General features: G+C 43.6%; 1 protein-coding gene across 8 annotated transcripts in view; it reads left to right on the forward strand.

Moving 5' to 3' along the window:
- The window catches only part of Tec (tec protein tyrosine kinase), a 109,007-nt gene that overhangs the window by 80,260 nt on the left and 7,679 nt on the right, over nucleotides 1-21,068 (forward strand). For all 8 annotated transcript variants that reach the window (XM_063273685.1, XM_039092512.2, XM_063273683.1 and 5 more), the window contains 8 exon segments: nucleotides 1,312-1,349; nucleotides 2,853-3,025; nucleotides 5,332-5,397; nucleotides 11,165-11,219; nucleotides 13,742-13,821; nucleotides 16,141-16,274; nucleotides 19,395-19,469; nucleotides 20,558-20,729. In XM_063273685.1, coding sequence (XP_063129755.1) covers nucleotides 1,312-1,349; nucleotides 2,853-3,025; nucleotides 5,332-5,397; nucleotides 11,165-11,219; nucleotides 13,742-13,821; nucleotides 16,141-16,274; nucleotides 19,395-19,469; nucleotides 20,558-20,729 — 793 coding nt within the window.

Below are 21,068 nucleotides of genomic sequence, written 5' to 3' on the forward strand. Positions count from 1 at the left end.
AACAAGGGGGACCTAGGTTCCAGGCTGTTGTTAATGCATCCCTAGGTAAAGCCCAGCCTGACTTGCTGTAGAAATGGCTGAGAAGTTACAGTTAGTTAATGTTACAGAGACAGGCAGACGGCCCAGATCTGGCAGGCATGATTCTGCGGTGGCCCTGCTGATGGCTGTAGAGGTTGTCCCAACTCTGCCATTCTCTCTCCTTTGGTCTTGGAGTGGGATTCAGGGTGCCTGCCCACAGAAGGTTTTTACAGGGGCAGGGTCTAAATTGGCCCACCCCTTTGATTAGAACTTCATCCACGTTCACTCACTGGGTGAGCATATGTCACACCAAACTCAAGAGCTGTGGAGGGGCCAGAGCTGATGCATTTCTCAGTGTCGTCATTACAGTGGTACCACCTTATCTTCAGAGGATCTGTCCCTAGTGCATAGGTCATACTGAACATTATATACACGCTTTCCCGATACATATACACATACATACCAGCCATAAAGTAATTTATGATTTGGGCACGGTAAGAGATTAACTATGATACATGAACAACTCTAATCTCATGTGTATTACAATACACACACTTTCTTATTGTGTTAGCTTAGTAATACAAACATTCATTTTTTTCTTTCCTTATTGAGAACTTTCAGCTTTTCAGATCAAGGGTCCATTTTTTTTTTTTTTTTTTTTTTGGCTTCTCTTTGGTGTATCTGAGTGCCAGCACTGCTGTGCTTTCATTCGGACTCATCAGTTAAAAATGATTGATAGGCTGTGATACCCCACAGTTGGTATGGGAGCCACGATGGTAACGTGACTGACTAATGGAGCGGTTAGGGGATGCAGTGTGGATGTGCTGGACCAAGGGATGATTCATGGCTGGAAGGGTGTGAGCAGACAACTAGAAATTTTTGTCACATTTCTCAGGAGAGTGTGCAAATGAGAGTTCATGAGTTGCTCTGTTTAGTGTTTTCACGCCATGGCTCTCACGCTGTGCAACTCAGTCTGTGGGAGGTGAAGCCACAGATAAGGGACACCACCCATAACCGCCTGTGTTTGTTCATCTGTTTTTTCCATGGTGCTACACATGGAGCCAGGGCCTCATACTAATCAGCACCCACTCTGTCAGACCCTGGCTCCAGGTTATCTTTTGATTCACCAAGAACAAGTAAGAGGCCAGATGATCGTGTGGAGGCAATCTGAGGTCCGCTGTTGGTGTAGGTTGGTAGTTGGGCACAGGGGCTCCCTGTTGGAGTGCTCACACTGGTATCTTCTGCCCATTCTTGTGAGACACCATTGTAATCCATAGTTATTGGCATTTACAGGTATAAGAAAGACCCTGCCTCCTGCACCGGAAATAAAGGTGAGTGGTCTCTGCCTTTACATGTTATGTCTTTTTTGTGTGTCGTTTTAAAAACATGCTACCTCCTTAGCCCGGGAGCTACAACTGAGCTACCAGCCCACTCCCAGCTCCCCTTTTAGCTCCGGGATCTGTGCTACCAGCACAGACCTGGCTTCTCCTTCCTACTCACCTTTGCTCCTGGAGGGGTAGTGTTCCGAGCCCACTTCTGAGACCCTAGAATCTGTGGATAAAGGACACACAGACAGCTTTATTATTTTAGAAGTTGCTGGCCAGGCACAATTGCTGGGCATAGATATCTCCTGCCTGGATATCTCTGTTTCTCCTTCTTCCCTAAACTTAGTGGCTTGTATCAGCTAGCCCTGGCCAACCTCCTTGGCCCCGCCCGTAGTGGAGGCTGAAGGCCTTAGCTGCCCAGAGACCTTACATGACTGCTGCTTTCTTTTCATTCCAAAGCATGGCAGAAAATGTCTCCTCTCCTTCGCTGCATCTCCTTCCCTCTAGGGACCTTGAAGTCCCACCTGTACCTTCCATCTAGCAATTGCCTGCCCCACCCTTCTTTATAGACAAGTCAAGAACCAATTGGGGAACAAGACCTTAGCGGCAGAACCTCCCCTAACATGTCTTTAAGTTGTGTTTGAAATGGGTCTGTGATTTATTGACTATGTTCTGGTCAGCCATATACTCCTTTCTTCCAGGACCTGAGAAGCAGTGTGCTGGAGCGCATTTGAATAGTTCTTATTAATGTCAACACTATCAGTTCTTTAGCTTTTGTTGTTGGGGTCAATCTTATCATTGTTACCTGCAGGCATTTGGCTGTAGATTGGCTTCAGGAGTTATTTGGGGGGGTGTGACATTTTAAAGGCATATTTCTTCCTTAAGAACACAGCACAATAAAGAGTGGCTTTAGAAATGTAATGATATGCCCGTGGAGTGGGACACAATAGAATACCCTGTACTTTGGACCTGGTCAGGACCTTAACTGATAAGAACCATGGGTGACTGTGGGTGGCTTGCTTAGGACTTATTTCATAGTATCATCATAAAGAATACATAAGAAAAGATGTAAGATCCTAAGCATGTGCTTTACACACTGAAGGGACAGGGTGTGCATGCTCTGAGTGGGAGATCTATTGACAGAGTCCGTGATGCACCACTGGTCTCCCAACACGTGTGGGCCTCCAGTCTGCCTAGAACCTACTCATGAATTCTCATTGCCTCTCTGGAACATGATCCCTGACCTGAGAATGAACAAGCAATTGTCGAGCAAAACCCTTGTAATACTCATGGCAGGCTTTGCTTCTCCCAAGTATCTTGGACTCCTAAAACATTGTCCAACAGCACCAACACTGTCACGGGGGACTCACCAAGCTTCATTGGGTGGGTTACGCTAGACCTGAGGCTTTCCTCTAGGGTGACTTGTGACTCCTCTAGTGTTTTACTGCTGTGCTTCACGGTTCGTTTCAAATAGAAGCTGAACTTGACAGTGTTGTTCTCTCTGCATAGAGAAGGCCTCCTCCACCAATCCCTCCAGAGGAAGAAAATACTGAAGAAATAGTTGTAGCGATGTATGACTTCCAAGCAACAGAAGCACATGACCTCAGGTTAGAGAGAGGCCAAGAGTATATCATCCTCGAAAAGAATGACACCCATTGGTGGAGAGCAAGAGATAAGTATGGGTAAGTGCTTCATTTGTGTGCGACTCTCAGTGGGTGTGAGTTATATGCTGAGGGAAGTGTGAACACTCTAATTGCTTAAAACAGGCCAGTCTGGTTGCCACAAGTGTATACTTTACTTGGCTCTCAGGATCAAATTCAGGTTGTTTGGTTTGAGTGGCTGATTCCTTTACCCATTAAACTATCTCACTAACTCTGAAGTATATCCTTAGTGATCACTCAATAAATGCAAATTAATCAATTACCCCCTTCCAGGAGTTTGAATATATTATACTTAGTTCTCATTCACTAAAACTGTTCTGTTGTCCCTCCCTCCCTCCCTCCCTCCCTCCCTCCCTCCCTCCCTCCCTCCCTCCCTTCTTTCCTTCCTTTCTTCCTTCTTGCTCCCTCCCCTCTCCTTCCCCTCTCCCTCCCTTCTTTGTATGTGTGTACTGGGATCAAATTTGGATCACACATGCTACACAAGTACTCTACATTTAGCTACATTTTTTGTAAGAAATAATATATTGTAATCTCTCTGTATATTCACAGTATAAGGGTACAACTTGTTATTTGAATTTCTCATTCTTTGTAAATGTGTATATAGGTATATACATGTATAAAATACAAGTATATATGTATATACAGCAAACATTACTTATATAGGTAATTTAAGGCTTAAGGGAAGTAACCATTGGTATGAGCCCCACAGCTGACTTGGATGTCTCCTGTGGGTTTTGTTTGTTTGTTTGAATTTTTGTTTTGTTTTGCAATAGCCCTGTCCACTTTTCATTTTTTAATCTGTTGATAAGACAAGTTTATTTGCCTTATAAAAATGAACCGGGGTTGGGGATCTAGGCCCTGGGTTCAGTCCCCAGGTCTGAAAAAAAAAGAAAAGAAAAAAAAAAATGAACCACCATCTTTATCAAGTGGACCGTCCCCTTCTTGGGATGTTCGACACACCTCTGTGTCATCTCTGTAATAGTTTGTAATCTGGTTGGTGGTGGAAGCTCGGTCACCTTGGAGGTGACCCCTAGCTGTGCTGTTGTCAGTGGTACTGAGATGGCTCCTGGTTCTCATGCTGTATTCCCTTGACGTTAGCACCCACTGATGATTGCGATCTAGAGCTACTCTCTGCGTTCCATTACAAAGCAGTGCCTGCCTCTGATGATCACAGTGGTACCCAGTAGCTTTTCTTACTGTCCTGGATTCATTTGTTGTAGGTTTTGATCCAAAGTGGTCCTCATTCTGTAGGCTTAGGTCAGTGGTTACTGCTGCCATTTTTCTTTTCTTTCTGGCTCAGTAAAGTAATTCACCTTGTATTTTTCCTTGCCAGACCTGCAGTTTGATATTTCAAAGGAATTCTGCCTCCTTTCAGTCAGAAACAGTGTTTTATAGATAACAGGTAGAATTCTGGGATTCTTTTTGCTGGTATACTGTCATTGCTTCCAGGCTTCTGTTGCTTTGGAAAAAATGTTTGCCCACGTGTGATGCGTGCCACGCATGCATGTGTATGATGGCTTTTACTAAAAGGTTCAGTACCAAATAAAACATTATAAAGCTTCTACTTTTAAAAAAATGTATACACGAGTATCATGGCTCCTGCTCAACAATGCTATGTATGTAGGAGTCACGGGGGCAAAATGGAAGGTTCCTTTGTACCACACAGGCCTCCTCAATTCCAATCTCTCAGTAATTGTCCTTTTAAACAAGTTTCTCGTGATACCAATTCAGAGGGCGTGTATCCCCCCCCCCCCGGATGCTGTCCTGCAGGGCTCGCTAAGATATTAGAGCAGCTGGAGACTCCATTCAATACTTAAACTTTCGTGATGTAGTAGTTTCTTTCTTTTCTTTTCTTCTTTTTTTTTTTTTGGTTCTTTTTTTCCGGAGCTGGGGACCAAACCCAGGGCCTTGTGCTTCCTAGGTAAGCACTCTACCACTGAGCTAAATCCCCGGCCCCTGTAGTAGTTTCTTTCAGGCATCCATAGAAACGATCATTTCTTGACCAGCATCATGGAATATTGGCAAGTTCAGACCCTGATGCTGACTGACTTTGGGGGGGCCACGAGAGAACATCTTAGTCTAGTTCTTGCTTTCCTCATGAGAAATTGGGTATTATAATGTCTGTATATCTATAATCTTTGTGAGGATCAAATATTGATATACATTGTAAAGTGCCAGACAGTACAGATGTATTGGATTATTGGGAATAGATGGGTTTTCACATAAACTTTAGAAATGTTTATATGAAATGTGCTTTAGAAAACCAATTACCCTTTCTTAAACAAAAAGTAAAGTCATTTCTGTTTGTTTGCTTATCTTAATTCTAGGAGTGAAGGATATATCCCAAGTAATTATGTCACAGGAAAGAAGTCCAACAACTTAGATCAATATGAGTAAGTAATCGTTTACCCCGTAAGTGTGGAGAACCAGAAACTATTGTTTTTCTAGTTATGTAAGACATTTTAAAGAGGAAGGGATGACCTCAATGTCTTTAGAAGGTGCCAAGATATCCTTAATTCTGGTGTCTGACCTAGTAAAAACCGGAGACTTGTCTCTATAAGACATTCTCTTTGAATATCTTGTGTGTGAACACCGTTACTTTAGAAGTCACAGTTGAACTGGGTTTGAACAATCACAGCTCAGCTGAGTTTGAAGTAAATATCATTGTTCATTCATTCAAGGTAAGGGGACAACATTTCCCAGAGGAAATGTCTCATTGTTTCTTTTTTCAAATGAGAATAACACTGTATGATTATCATTTTTTTAAAACTTTGAAAACAGGAAAAAATATTATTAAGAAAATATTATGAATAAGAGTTGACCTTTGTCACTAACGATATTTTTCTTTTTCCACTAAGCAATGAGCGGGTTTTGAGTTTATTTTTCTTCCTGCCATTAAATAGTCTTTGAAAATATTTTCATAGCTGCATTATAGCTCATTCAGTCATAAATTTATACAATATTTATTGAGTTCTTGGCATTGATCTAGTGTTGGGCGAGGTCCAGTGGCTACAACCAGTATGTGGACACAGCTGCTTTCTTACTGAGGTATTGGATTCTTTCAGGTAGTTTTGCTATTAGTAAAATAAGTGGGAGAACCTCTTTGCTGTCTTAAACCATCTCTCTGACATCCTTTGTGGAGACTCCTGGTGGATGCTGCCCAACTACGTTAAAGGAACACTTTACTTCCTATGCCCACAGGCAGGGCATAACCAGATTCTAAGTGCATGGCCCATGTGCATCAGTGCTCTCGTGGCCCTCCTGAGGCAGGTCGTTAATATGACATTCATTTCCTTAAAGCAACAAGAGGTTCTCTATCCATCTCACTGTGATGATATGGGCATCTCAAAATCTAGAGGACCACCAGCGTCTAACAGCCCCAGCATCTGTGGCATGATCTCTTAATGTGATACTAGAAGTACACATGTGCACAGTATACAATTATGTACTACACAGTGCATTTTTACCAAAACAGACTGTGAGCATGGGATTGTGATGGAACTGAAGAACTCTTCTTGCCCAACACCTTTGTGTTTTCTCTGTATGTAGATATGCAAATGCTTGCCCTGTGCTATAGTGGTCTGTACGCTTTGTGTAGTGGCCCAGGTTAGTAACATAGCACTTGAGAGCTGTTGCCTACTTCCTGTAGTCTGGGTAGGGGTGGGGGTTATACATGTTACCAGGGGCATAATGGGCCACATGGGCTAGGTCTTTTTAGAGTACTCTATGAGACTTCCTTAATGGCAGTTGCCAGACTATGAATTTTTCTGGGGTTTCCTTATCATAATAGATAATTATGTAAAATACGGTGGCTTGGCTCTTAAATATATCTTAGGAAAATATAACAAAAACCTTAGAAACAGGGAATAATAGGACCAAAGGCTCACACTTGAACTGATCTGAAATGACAGGACCAAAGACTAACTGATAATATATTTCATGGAAACTGGACCATCCTGGTGTAACTGTAAGGATTCTTTTTGACTGAAGGCATGACAAATAAGGATTTTATTCCTGGAGTTTGTAACTTGGATATGAGTATTTGGGTTATAGCGCCACTTGGAAACTTAATCTCACTGAAGAATTTTTCTCCTCTCCATGATCCAGTGTGGGAGTCCTTCAGCATACTGCCAGGGATGGGATTCCAGCCTGGCATTCTGCCAGGCAGCCAGGCTGAAGGCTGTCCCCAGAATCTCTGCTTTTTGCCTCCCTATGCTTAGTTCTGTTCTGTTGGCGTTTGCCCACATTTATTGGGTTAGTAACACATCTTCCACGTCCAAATGTTTTTCTCTTTGTCTGGGTCAGTCAGGCTGTCCTTGGGTCAGATCCAGGTCTACCAGGGTTTTCAGTAATATAGTTTGACCTGTGCAGCACCCAGCAATAGTTTGGATACTAGAAGTTCAGAAACACACACACACACACACACACACACACACACACACACACACACACTCAGAGAGAGGGGGGAGGGGGAGGGAGAGAGAGAGAGAGAGAAAGAGAGAGGAAGGGAGGGAGAGAGAGGGAGACTGGGTAGAGCTGCTGTGAAGTAGTTATTACCAATTAACTCATCTATTTATTTGTTTATGGCTCACTATTAAAGGGTCTGTGTTTGTATATTAATATTATTCAGCTGCATATCCCTGTAACAAATTCTTGGTTAGAAAAATTTTTTGGTTTACAGTTTTGGAGTTTTGGTTCCATGACATGTGATCGTATTGTTTTAGCACTGTTGTGAGGAAGAAACCGTGATGGGAACATACACTAGAACAGACCTGTTTGCATCATAACTGGAAAGCTGGGAGGAAGGGGCAGGGTTGCTCTAGTCTCCTCCAGAGATGTGCCCTTATGGCATAAGAACTTCCCGTAAGGCCATTTCAGTGAGAGGCTCCACAGCCTTCCAGTCGTGCCACTCTGGGCACCAAACTGCTAGCACACAGGCCTTTGGCACACGGCACAGGGTTTTGGCACAAGGCACCTCGAGAGCACATTCTCAGCACAACGGGGATTTATCTGTCCCAGAGGGACAGAGGACAGGGAATAAGAGGCAAAGACAGGAAATAGAGGAGGAGGGAGAAGGGGGAGGGAGCAAGGGGGAGGGAACATGGGTATTTGTCCCATGGGAAGGCAAAGAAAGGCACAAAAACCACCTCTGTCTGGGTAGAAGAGAGGAATGTGTGGCCCATGGGCAAGGAGCAGTTTATAAAGGTAAAAAGGGAAGCCCGCGTTTGTATGGGGAGGCTAATTTTAATTGGGCATGTTAATTAGGTGAGCCAAAGGGGGCTTTTGATCACTGGACCTTGGTAGTCAGCCTCAGGAGGAGGAAGAGGCCAAACAAGGGAACAGACCTTGGTGGCTACCTGCAGGAATGTAATCTAATGGTTTTTAGCAGGGCAGAGGGAAAGGTGGAAGGGAAAGCCTGCCAGAGCCATGTTTGCTGTGCTCCCGCTGGCTAGAGTCCCTTCGGTGTGGATGGAAGCCACAGGATGCTTTAAGGGTGGGAAGATCTTTTTCAGGAGTCTGCAGATGCTGTAGAACCAAGCCGCTAGAACAGGTTTCTAAGAGCTGCTTCCTGTGCCAGATTCCTCACTCTCCCGATGCATTCATCCTTTCCCTGGATCTGATTCACCATGTGAGGAGGGGACCATGTTTTTCTGGGTATCTTACTACCTTCTTAAAGCCACAGTGTAGCTCTCCAAGTTCCCTGCACCTGAACCCTCCCTCTCTTGCTCTCACCATGGAGATCTAAATCTGGAGCTTCTGTGTTGTTGACATACAAAAATGTTGTGATTCACACATCTTGCTAGTTCATAGTGTATAACCAGCTACCTTTTCTTAACCAATTCTTTTGTGTGACAGTTTTGGGCATCTGACAAATATTTCTTATACCAACAGAAAAGCTTTAGAGATAAAATGAATCTCTTCCAATGTAATATCATATTTCAATTGCATTCATACACAGCTTGGTCATATGGACTAGAGTGACCATAATGCATTTCTGTTGAACTTGGCCTCATTTCATTGTGATGCACAGGTTGATCCTTCCTAGCCCTGGCTCATTACCACAGGCTCCAAAGTCAACACAGGGTATTGCAACTTTACTAGGCATTCAGTTGCTCTCTAAAATCATTCAAGTCACAGAGACATCTTTCTTGTGTTGTATTTTGCTTGTTGTGATTTTATCTTTCTCAATCAGGAGGGAGCCTTTGGATCCTCTTGTCTAGAGTGTCTGGGACCAGAAGCCAGAAGCCCATTGTGTGAATTTTTCTGGGAGAAGCAACACACACACACACACACACACACACACACACACACACACACACAAGCACACCCCTACTGAACTCACAACAGACCAAAATCCTACTTGGTGAACCAATGAGTTTTGTTGTAATCACTTATGGAAATATGGGTGAGAGGTTATATACAGGAGCAGATATAACTCCAATACAGAAAGATCACAAAAGCCCACCCCAGCATAGGTGACAGCTCACAAAGTCGAGAACCTGGAGCACACTGCACAGCCTGCAGGCAGCTCAACAGACTGAAGAGTCTTCTTCCCAAGTGACTCTTTTGATCCAAACCCCTTTCAGACAGCTTGGCTAGTTTAAGCTTCTTCTTGGTGACCTGAGTGTCTTTCATTCATCTTGCCTTGTCTGTGAGTAACTCTCAGCAGTCTTTACTGTTTATTCTTGGAGAGGGAATGGATCAGCAAATCTGGTCAGTTTCAGGGACTTCCTGAACCTGTTTTGACTTCTTTACCTTCTGTGTTAAGGCACTTCCTTCAGAATAGAATGTTTCAATCGTGGAGAAAGTGCTATACAACAGGATCTTTTATGAATAGGCTGGGACAGTAGTGGGAAATCCAGATGACCAAAGAGGCCCCAGTGACTTTAGGACTTTTGCAGGTTTTCGGAATTTGACAATGATGGAGAACTTATTGCCAACTCAAAACATCTAGCAAAAGAAACTTGCAATTGAAGGCCAGAGAAAATGATCTTATTCATACTCTTCGGGGCCCAGTTGTTTATAGTCACATGGGGGGAGCTGAAGGACAGACTGTCTCTGGCAATAAGGAAGTGGATGGCAGTACTCACAGAGTCCTCGCAAAAGCCAAGAAGGGACAGATATGTGTGACTCAGGGTATGGACCAGGTGGGAAGGAAGGAAGGCAGGACAAGGCACAGAATCAGTGGGGAGGCTAGGGTAACCACAGGGTCTAGGTATGCTGAACACCAGGAAGTCTGGGATACCCGGATGGCCTGTTCTTCAGGGTTATGCCTTCTTTTTTTCTCTCTCTCTCTTTTTTTCGGAGCTGAGGACTGAACCCAGGGCCTTGCGCTTGCTAGGCAAGTGCTCTACCACTGAGCTAAATCCCCAACCCCACGCCTTCCTTCTTGACCCTTGAGCTGTACATGAAATTCAATGAACGTGTATCACAGTGACCTGATGATGACTAGCCATAGTGGTGAAATGGGGCCTTGAATAAGATTTAGTTTGAATTCATGACAGTAATGTAAAGTGACATTTTCTGCATGGGTTAGTCATTGGAGCAAAATTCATCCTTGCTCTGAATGTCATCATAAAACATGGGGATTGATTCTTATGTTAAATGGTAGGAACTGGTGAAATATGGCAGCCCCATGCCGGGATACATAGAACTTGTATTGATTTGTAAAGCTGTCCTGTGACAAATGCAGGTTGTGACATGCAAATAACCTTTGACCCCATTTAACACATGTGGGCACGTATAACATGTCTTCCCAAGAATGTGGGTAAGTGGACTGGAGAGATGGCTCAGTGGTTAAGAGCACTGACTGCTCTTCCAGAGGTCCTGAGTTCAATTCCCAGCAACCACATGGTGGCTCCCAACCATCTATAGTGGCATCTGATGCCCTCTGCTGGTGTGTCTGAAGACAGCTACAGTGTACATATATAGCTACAATATACATAAGAAAAATAAATAATTACAAAAAAAGGATGTGAGTAAGAAAGGTCTGGCAGTATATTTATGAAAATACATTATTGCTATCGAGTTTGTGAGTGTTCTTACAATGGCTGTGTATCTTATTGATGTGTTTGTTACTGATTTCCTAAATTAGCTTTCTAGTCACACTCTGAATAAAGGGTAATTTTCAAAATCTGACAGATGTCTCTTTCTGACCAGGTGGTATTGCCGAAACACCAACAGAAGCAAAGCAGAGCAGCTCCTCCGGACAGAAGTAAGTACGCGTTCTCAGTGTGCGAGGCGCATTTCAGTCCAGGTTAATTTTAATGACTCCGTCATATGAGGTCCCTTATACTGATTCCTAAGGCCTGAAGGGGCTGTGATATAAAGACAAGCTGTCTTTTTCACATCACTTAACGCAGACCGGAGTGTTAGCGTACTGTCACAGAGCTACAAAGCAGGTGGCTCAACTGTCAGAACTTCATCACGTACGTCCTTCACTGACAGCGGGGTTGGGGGACTCTGGTCAGCTCGAGCGTAGTGGGCATGGCTCTAGCAGACCTTGTCCTTCTCCCCTTTTCCCTCTGCCTGGCTAAAAACCGTTAGATTTTAGTCCCAAAGCTACCTACCAAGGGCCAGCTATCAAAGTCTGAAGTATCAAAGTATTGAAGTCTGGCAATCAAAAGCCACTTTGGCTCACCTAATTAGCATGCCTGATTAAAGTCTTCCACCAATCCTAGCCCACTCTAAGGCAGACCTCCCCTTTTCTCATTTGCTGCTGGTTTTCTGCGGGAGTCAGAAGGTAGCCACACTCACTCTTCTTTCCTGCTTAATAAACGGTCTCTCTGTGAAAAGAGGTGTTTGGGTGGCATTTGTGCCTAACCCGGGGTCCAGGAGGGAACCCACAGTGTGCAGATGGGTCTCCGTCAGTGGTCAATAGGATGGATTGCTTCTGGGGCCTGTAATGGAGGGCCTAAGTCCTCCTTGGCTGGGAGACAGCTGTCTCCTCTCCCCTCCTTCACTCCGTCTTCCTCCATGTGCACATTTCTGTCTCTGTTTACATCACCTCCTTTAGTGAGGGTACCAGTCGTACTGGACTAGAGCCCCCTTGATGACTTCATTTTAACTTAATGACCTGTGGAAGTACAGGCACATTCCGAAGCTGAGGACTCAGCTCTTTGGAGTAGAGTGGACTGTGGATGGACACATGGAAATCGGCATCGAGAGGGAGCATCCACCCCTGAGTAGCACTTACGTTCCTACTGGTTGTTCGTTTGCTGCTTTGATTTTAGTGTTTCAGTGTATTTTTTTTTCTTTTCTTTTGTGCTTGGGTTTATTTGTTTTAGGATTGTTTAACATTATGTGATATATTTTGTAAATGAAAACTTACTAACATGTAGTCATCTATTGTAACATGATGAATTTCTCACACCTTAAAGTGAAAATAGAGGGAAAGACAAAGGGGAAATGCTCTGAGCTGAGGGAGACCTGGGCACTCTGGGATGGCCTTGCTCATGCTCTGTCTGTAAGGTAGGGAAGTTGGCCTGGAAACCGAGGTCTCAGCCCCCACATACATGTTGTAGTTGTTTCACTTAGTGACAGTTCAAGACATTGGCTCTTCTGGGTGACACGAAGGCTTGGCTGAGCAGAGGGTAGATTATACTACAAGGCTCATTCCCACCCCAGGCGCCTTACTGGCTTCCCAGAGACCACACCCCAAGAGCTATGGGGGTCCTGGACCTTGACAGCCTGGCCTTCAAATTCTCATTTGCTCATTTGCCGCTGACTTGTCAAGTGACCCAGGGACAGTTATCTTTTTGTGTCCTCTCTCCTTCCCTGTGAAACAAAAGAAGAAAACAAGAGTATTACTCAAATGACTGTTAAATACTCAAGTGAATATTAAATACATTTATATGTGAGGACACATTTAAAAAGATTAGGTTTTCAAAATGGTAGCTATTATTATTACTATTGATTATTATTATTTATTATTATTATTTAACCAATGAGTTCATGATCATAATTACTATCTCAAATTGTTATCAGTTAGGCTTGGGGAGCTTTTAATTCTATTGTCTTTCTTACAAAGAAGAATAAAAGTTTCTTTTCAAGTAGGAAACACGTGTTTCATAAAGTAAAGATCAGATATGGTGCCATTGACAGAGAAGTGTCTGAGATACATAACTTCCATTTCTTGCCCTTCAGCTGGGGTCTGGTGGGAATGTAACCATTACTCAGAGTTGTCTGCATGTTTTGAATTTCTGTTGGAGTCACTCCCTCTCTCCTGTATTATGGTATTAGGCACAGAATGGCATGGGAAATCAAGGGTATTGAAACACATTCTCAAAAAGAGGATATTTTCAGGATAAAGGCTATGTGGCTAGGAATTGATACGGGGAGGGATCGAAAGCTCCCACCAAGCCTGAGGAAGGCATGACCTGAAACCTAGAAAGAGATTCTCAATGGTTGTTTTCACAAGCCCAGGGCTTTCAGCACTGTGGGACCTGCCTGTTAGCTCGGCAGAGGCCCTGAGACACTAGCTGCGGCTGCTTCAGCATGCGAGAGAGGTGTAGTCAGGGGATGTGAGTGTACCTCCTCCTGTCATCTTACAGCCCAGGAGTTCCAGGGAGAGCGGTGTCTGTAGAAGGCACAAGGGGCTCTATTCAGTTGCTCTTGTTGACAGCAGGTTGTTCCTCACAGAGGATGATAGTAAAATGATAACATTAAACCCTTGCATCTCTGCCAGGGCCTCAGTAACTGGAATTTTAAAACGGAATTTCTTAATTTGGTTTTTAGGACAAGGAAGGGGGTTTTATGGTGAGAGACTCCAGTCAACCAGGCTTGTACACAGTCTCCCTTTACACAAAGTTCGGGGGGTAAGTACTGATGCTCTGCTGGTTTTAGTGCTTGCCTTTGTTACTCCTTTCATGTGTGGGGTGTGTGGGCATGTGGCGTGTGCATGTTGTGACTGCGTGGGTGCACGTGTGTTCGCCTGTGAATGTGTGCATGTATGCATGTGGAGACGAGAGCTTGACTTCCAAATATCTTCCTGAATGGTTTCTCTATCTTATTTATCTATTTTGATTTTTCATCCAGGGCTTCTCACTGAACCTGGAGCTCACTCATTGGCTAGACTAGCTGACCAGTGGGCTCTTGGGATCAGGCTGCCTCTTCCCACCTTTCAACCCTGCAGAGCACTGCCGTTCCAGCCACATGCCAGGGCATCTGCGTTTTAGAGGAGTGCTGGGAATCTGAACTCATGTCCTTATACCTTTATAGTAGGCATTTCATCTGCTGGGCCATCTATTTATGCCCAGGAATTTATTCTTTTAATTCACTGTTTTTATAAGAACCCCCTCTATGTTGCTTGTATGTGTTCCTAACTTTCAAATAGGAATTTTCAGCATTAGGAAAAAAATGTAATCTTTAGTTATAAAATGTGTATACATACATATACATAGATGTTACACAAACAACATACCCATGCAACATGTATGTTGAGAATAGCTATGGAAGATTTAGTAACATTCAGTGGGTAATTAGTATGCTCTGAGCTGCACACAAAGGATGCCACATTGAGTAGAGTAGGCTTTAGTAGCCTAATGAGGGCCACAGACAGGCCCATATGCAGCCATGGTGGTATAAAAGTGTGTGTATGGTGTGGGGATCAGGGACTGTTACCAAGACACATTTCAGTTATTCCTGAGTGACATCTAAACTGAGACTTTTTAGCAAGACAGGAAAAACCTGAGCGAAGGGAGAGAGAGTTGCTGACTCAACAGTGAGAGGAGATGGTGACATCAGAGAAGCACAGGGAGTGTCTGAGGTGAACTAGAATGACAGAGATGACAGGGTGAAGGGAGGAGTGGCGCCTACAGAAGGGCTAAGAAACCCAAGCTCTGCCCTAAGGGCAATTAGGCATCATCTCCATTTGAAAGCATGAATGCGTAGAGATCTGTACTCTACAGAGATGCCTACAGTGGGCAGTATCATTCCCTTTGAGAAGGGTGAGTGTTCTAGGCACTGTAGGTCTATGTCTCTGCAAGACAGGAATGAACAGCAAACTAAAATTCCACTGCTGCCAGCATGATGGTTGGTACATGGTCTCATTTCCATTCCCATGCAAGCAGCTGAGTTATTATTGTGACCGCTTTCAAGGCTTCTACTCATTGATGTGACTCGAAAAGCTAAGGGCATAGGAAAAGTAATATTTGTGTCAGGAATAGAAAGGAGCCCGTAGGGGGCTGGAGAGTGGTTAAGAGCACCGACTGCTCTTCCAGAGATCTTGAGTTCAATTCCCAGCAACCACATGGTGGCTCACAACCATCTGTAATGAGATCTGATGCCCTCTTCTGGTGTGTCTGAAGACAGCTACAGTGTACTCATATATAATAAATAAATAAAATATTAAAAAAAGAAAGGATCCCGTAGACAGAGATCCTATAGAGATTGCCCTATAGATAACACCTACAATTAAAGTTCTGTTATTACTACCTGGATTGTTGAAGTTAGCCCTCTGCTCCCAGAAATAAGACTCAGACTCAAAATATATTTATGAAATACCTTGGCCATATAGCTAGGCTCTTCTCTGACTAGAATCATAATTTAAGATAACTCATTTATTTTAATCTACATTCTGCCACATGGCTGGTTACCTGTGCTCATGTGCCGTACATATGTCCGCCTCATTACATCTTCCCCAGTTGGATCTCTTGCCTGGCTCTCTCCCAACATAGCATACCTTTGGTCCAGCAATCTTAAGTCATTAAGAGTATAGACAGGTCCAATTTAGCAGCCCCTTTTCTATTTGGGCCTGCTTTATTTTGACCTCTCTCATAGAGGATTTATAATACCATCACAACCATAGAACTTATAACTACCTTCATTTTGATAATTTAAAACTATTATTGTTGCTTTTGTTTTTGTTTATCAAGACAGGGTTTTTCTGTATACCTTGGGCTGACTTGGATTTGCTCTGTAGGCTGGCCTCAGACTCACAAGGAACCTATGTGTCCCTGCTTTTGCCTCCCAAGGATTGATATCAAAGGCCTGAATTTATTTTTTATCTATCTACCCTTGAAAACATTTATATCAATTCTCATTCCTTTCTCTCTTCTTTGGAGATTAATATCTATGTAGATAAATATACTTAGACTGAATGTGTACTATGTTGTTCTATTTTGTCTTTTTAATAGAGAAGGCTCATCAGGCTTCAGGCATTATCACATAAAGGAAACAGCAACATCCCCAAAGAAGTATTACCTGGCAGAAAAGCATGCTTTTGGGTCCATTCCTGAGATCATTGAGTATCACAAGCACAACGCAGCAGGTGGGTGAGCTATGAAGACCCATTTGATTGTTAGTGATCATACGTTCAGACATTATGATGGCTTCTTCAAAGGGTAGTTTCTTTGTAGTTATCTCTAAAGTGTGACTGATGTAAAATTATTGCATATTAAGAACATTCTGTATCCAAAGAAAAACCAGAAATCATAACGGATTTCATAGAACACTGATTCCATCACAGGACTCCAGGTCTTTACTGTCTGTGGATGTTCCCACTCTGTGCTTCTTAGGCTTGGTACTAAATTAAAATGCTAAGATGTGCCTACTTTCAGAGCAACCTAGGAGGCTGAGTTGGGAGGATCACGGGAGCCAGAGAGTTCAAGGCCAGTCTAGGCAACATAAGAAAGCCCCCTCCCCCATCTCATCAAGTAAACTTAAAAAATGTGTGTAGAGAGGTAATGGATGCTTTCAGATGAGCCAGGAGTTCAGTTTATGCTAAAACTTTCCAAGAAACAGAGTGCACACACTTTCAATTCATAGTGAGGTTATGTCCTGTTAAAAGCAGCATAGACTAAAGATGCCTTCAGTAGAAAATGTATTCAATACAGCCAATCTACTGAGCACCCTGGCTTTATCACATGCTACTCTATAGAGTACCGGGGATGACCCATCTGTTCATGTGACTGTGTGGGAGCAATGACTCATTACATCTGGAGAGTATCTTGTCTTACAACACTAACCCAGGAGAAGAACACAGTTCACTTCTCCCAGCAAAGGTCTAGTTTGAGGAGGATGATTTTCATGGAACGCATATTGCTTTGGTCCCATGCTAAAGTTGACAGACTGAAAAGTGGACCACTGAAGGTTACAGACGATCGGACAGCACATCCCACAGGCTTTTTCAGCAGCTTGAATCTGTGTTACACCTAACATCAAACAAACAGCCAAAAATAAGGCTTCCACAGCAGTTTCCAGCCCTTTTTACTTCAACAGTGTGAACAACAAGTGTGTCCAGTAGCCAGGTGCTTAATTTCACGTGTGGAAAATTGACTTAGGAGTTTTTTAATCAAAGGCCCTCTTTACAACTCTGTTGCTGCTCTCTGGGTTATTTACTATTTTATATAGAGAGAGCATAGGGAGAGTTATTGAGATGTAATTCACACACCAAGAAATGCATCCATTTACAACTCAGGATTCAGTGCCTCTTAGAATATTTACAGTGTGCCAACAGTCACATCTCCATAAACAAATTTCTTTCTTTTTTTTTTTTTTCTGGAGCTGGGGACCGAACCCAGGGCCTTGTGCTTCCTAGGCAAGCGCTCTACCACTGAGCTAAATCCCCAACCCCCATAAACAAATTTCTTGAACACTGTCATCATCCCCCAAATAAATCTTGTACCCATTAGCAGTCACCCATGACCTGTCTTCAACGGCCGAGCCCCAGGCAACCACTAACCTACTTTCTGCCTTAGTAGATTTGTCTGTTCTAAACAGTTCATGGAAATATCAATTTATACTGTGGCTGGGTTTTTTTGTTTTGTTTTTGTTTTGATGAATCATGACATTTTTACATTCGTCCATGCTGTACTGTGCACTCCTTGTTGAAATAACCAGAAAAGGTTAAAAGTGATCAAGGCCTGACATATGGGAATTGTATGTAAATTATTATGCTGGGCCTTGATAATGTTTGCACAAGTGTTAGGTACCCAGTCTGGTTACAAATCTGTGTTTAATTTTTAAATTATCCCCAGTGTCAGTGTAATGCTAAGTGGTAAGACAGACAATTGGCCTTCTAGTTTGCAGTCTTAGAAGCCGTCTTAACACACCTACCTTGACAACATTGCTCCTTTATTTGTGGAAACATGGATACAGCCTGGGTCTGCACAAGCTCCAGATACTGGAGGAAAGACACTGGGGATTCCGGACAGTGGAAACCCCCAGGGTTTTCTTTGCTTTGTTTATTTTGTTTGTCTTCTATGATGGACTCACTGAACATCTTCTTAGACATTGCCCTGTGTTGTTCTGACCTGTCCCGGGAAAGAAATCCTGAGGAAGTTGAGACTTTACAGCTCAGGCCGGCTGTCAGAGAAGCTGTCCACTCCTTTTTATTCACAGTTCTTATATTCATGTGTCTTCATGGAGGCAGGGTTTCCTGTCCTCAGCCTACTCATCCATGAGCAGGTTTGCTGGGTCTTCTGAAATTCTGCGCTCAACACTCGAGCATTTAAGCCAGGCACAGAGGCACGCACCTTTAATCTCAGTGCTCCGGAGGCAGAGGCAGGGGGATCTCAGAGTTCGAGACAGCTGGTCTGTATATAGATTGAGTTCCAGAACAGCCGAGGCTACACAGAACCAACCGAATAAAACAAACAGACAAAACACAAAACCAAAACCCAAGCAAAGACACAATCAACTTGAGCAATTCTTAAATTTTTCAAAACACTTTTATAACTTTGTTCTGATATTCTTATTGTATTTCTTTCCCTATTCTTTGTGTTCTTATATGTTTAAGTTTTTACCGCTATCTTAATTTATTTAACTGACATGTATTTAGTGCCTGCTTCATATAAGAAACCAAGCCTTTGAGGAGAGAACAGTGGACATTAAATGGTGATCGATCCAGATGCACACACGGTCATAAAGTATGAAATGTGCTTTAGAAGAAATGCAGCCCTATCTGGGTGCTCCTGGAAGAAGGCCCCCATTTCTTCTTTGGGGCACTAAGCAACTTACATGATTTGACTCACCTCACTGATTTCCAGTGGCTGATAATCCTCACCCCAGATTTTAGTGCTACAGTTAGGAACACTGAGTTACATTGGGTAAATTGCTTTAATTTTTAGCAGACTAATAAAATTTTCTTTCATCATTCAGATCTCATATTGAAAAAAGATCACAAATTCACTGATAATAAGTGCTGGAAGTCTTTTAATATCCTTTACAATATTAGAGGCGAGAGGAAGCTAGCCTTGTGCCAGATAAGCACGGTATTAAAAAGGAAATGTGCAGAACGGTTGAAAGCTCGCTGTAGAGCGCCATGTGGGTATGGAGAGGAGGCTTCAACAATAGGCAGATGGTGTTTCCTATGCTTTTCCTGGTTAGCATCTGACTGAATAGAATGAGTAAGTTAAAATTCAGCTGCGATCGTCTCTTTCATTTTTAGGACTTGTCACCAGGCTGAGGTACCCGGTTAGTACAAAGGGGAAGAACGCGCCCACTACTGCTGGCTTCAGCTATGGTGAGACTCACTTTGTAACTGCTTGAGCAGTTTCCTTCTAAAAGAATCCAACCCTTCAAGACAACCGTAGGCGTGTAGACTTCAACTCAGGGGAACTGGAACCAGAACTCTAGAGTGCAAGCCTAGGTCCTGGCAGCCCTGACGGCCTCAGCTCTTCCACTTGCTCACAAAGGATGAAGAGTGGTGGGAGGCAGAGAGGGTTGCCTCAGTCACTGTGCACTAGGATGAGGGACTGAAGAAAATGTCTTTGGAGTACACACATCAAAGGCCGCAACGGAGAAAGGCTTGGGGCAGGGCAGATGGGAGGTCCAAGTGCGGCCTGGTTGATAATTATCTCAGATCTAGGCCTGCAAGGTAGTCCAAGAAGTCTTTATCGCCTGAGGGGCCAAGCTGGTTCTAAGGAGCCGATGGCTCTTGCTTCAGGATGCAGCCTGGCCATCGTGAATAATTGCCTGTACCTGTACCTGGTGGGCTGTTGACCCTGAGGAGATGTGGTTATTCATGGAATCTGTGGTGGTAGGTTTAGGACAGCTCTTAGAGACATTTAATATGACGTCTTCAGAGCATCCAGAATAGGGTGTTATAAATCTGTAAGACACCTCAGTTCCTCCTCCTCTGTGCCTTCATCCATGAGGGAGGAAGGTAAGTTAGCTCTCAGCAGGTCTTACATAGATGCTCTTTGAGTGATTAACATGCTGACAGGTATATGATCAGAAGTAAATGAGACAGGTACAGACGGAGGCAGAGAGGAAGGCCTTTCGCCCTGCCGGAGTTGCCCCTGTAGGCCAGTGAGGAGGAATCGGTGATTTTACAACTGTTTTTAATGTGTTGATAGAATAGGTTTTTAGATGATTAAACTTATTTATGAAAACTTCCCATAGGTTAAAAACTAAATCTGTCACTGCTAAAATGGTTGCCACTGTGGTGTTCTCACTGGCTTGTGGCCTGGGTGTCTGTGTATCTGGGTACAGGCTGCAGCTCTGGTCTGTGTCTTGTACTAGTTATTACTGTGTTATTCAGGGCTGTTGGTTGGTCTCCTCCCCGTGAATTTAGCTGTTTCCTTTGTAAAGGCCTTGTTTGTCTTACAGATAAGTGGGAGATTAACCCCTCAGAGCTGACCTTTATGAGGGAGTTGGGGAGTGGACTCTTTGGAGTGGTGAGGCTTGGCAAGTGGCGGGCCCAGTACAAAGTAGCCATCAAAGCTATCCGGGAAGGCGCCATGTGTGAAGAGGATTTCATAGAGGAAGCTAAAGTCATGATGTAAGTTTCTATTGTTATTATTATTATTATTATTATTATTATTATTATTATTATTACTCTTTGTTCTATGTGTACGGGTGTCTTGGCTGCAGTGCCTGCAGAGGCCAGAAGAGGGCATCAGTTCCCCCTGTGGTTGTGAGCCATCACAGGGTGCTAGAGATGGAGCTCAGGTCCTCTGGAAGGGCAACCTGTGTTCTTATCCTCTGAGTCATATCTCCAGCCCCAGGATGTAAGCTCCTAGCTTCCACCAGCTCCCTCTTTTGTATTTAATACTCAGCCCACCCAGCACGCATGCCTGCTGGTTGTTTTCCTGTGGTAACTCTCTGTGTGTCCTCCTTG

Source organism: Rattus norvegicus, chromosome 14 (genome assembly GCF_036323735.1).
Source record: "Rattus norvegicus strain BN/NHsdMcwi chromosome 14, GRCr8, whole genome shotgun sequence".
NCBI lineage: Eukaryota > Metazoa > Chordata > Mammalia > Rodentia > Muridae > Rattus > Rattus norvegicus.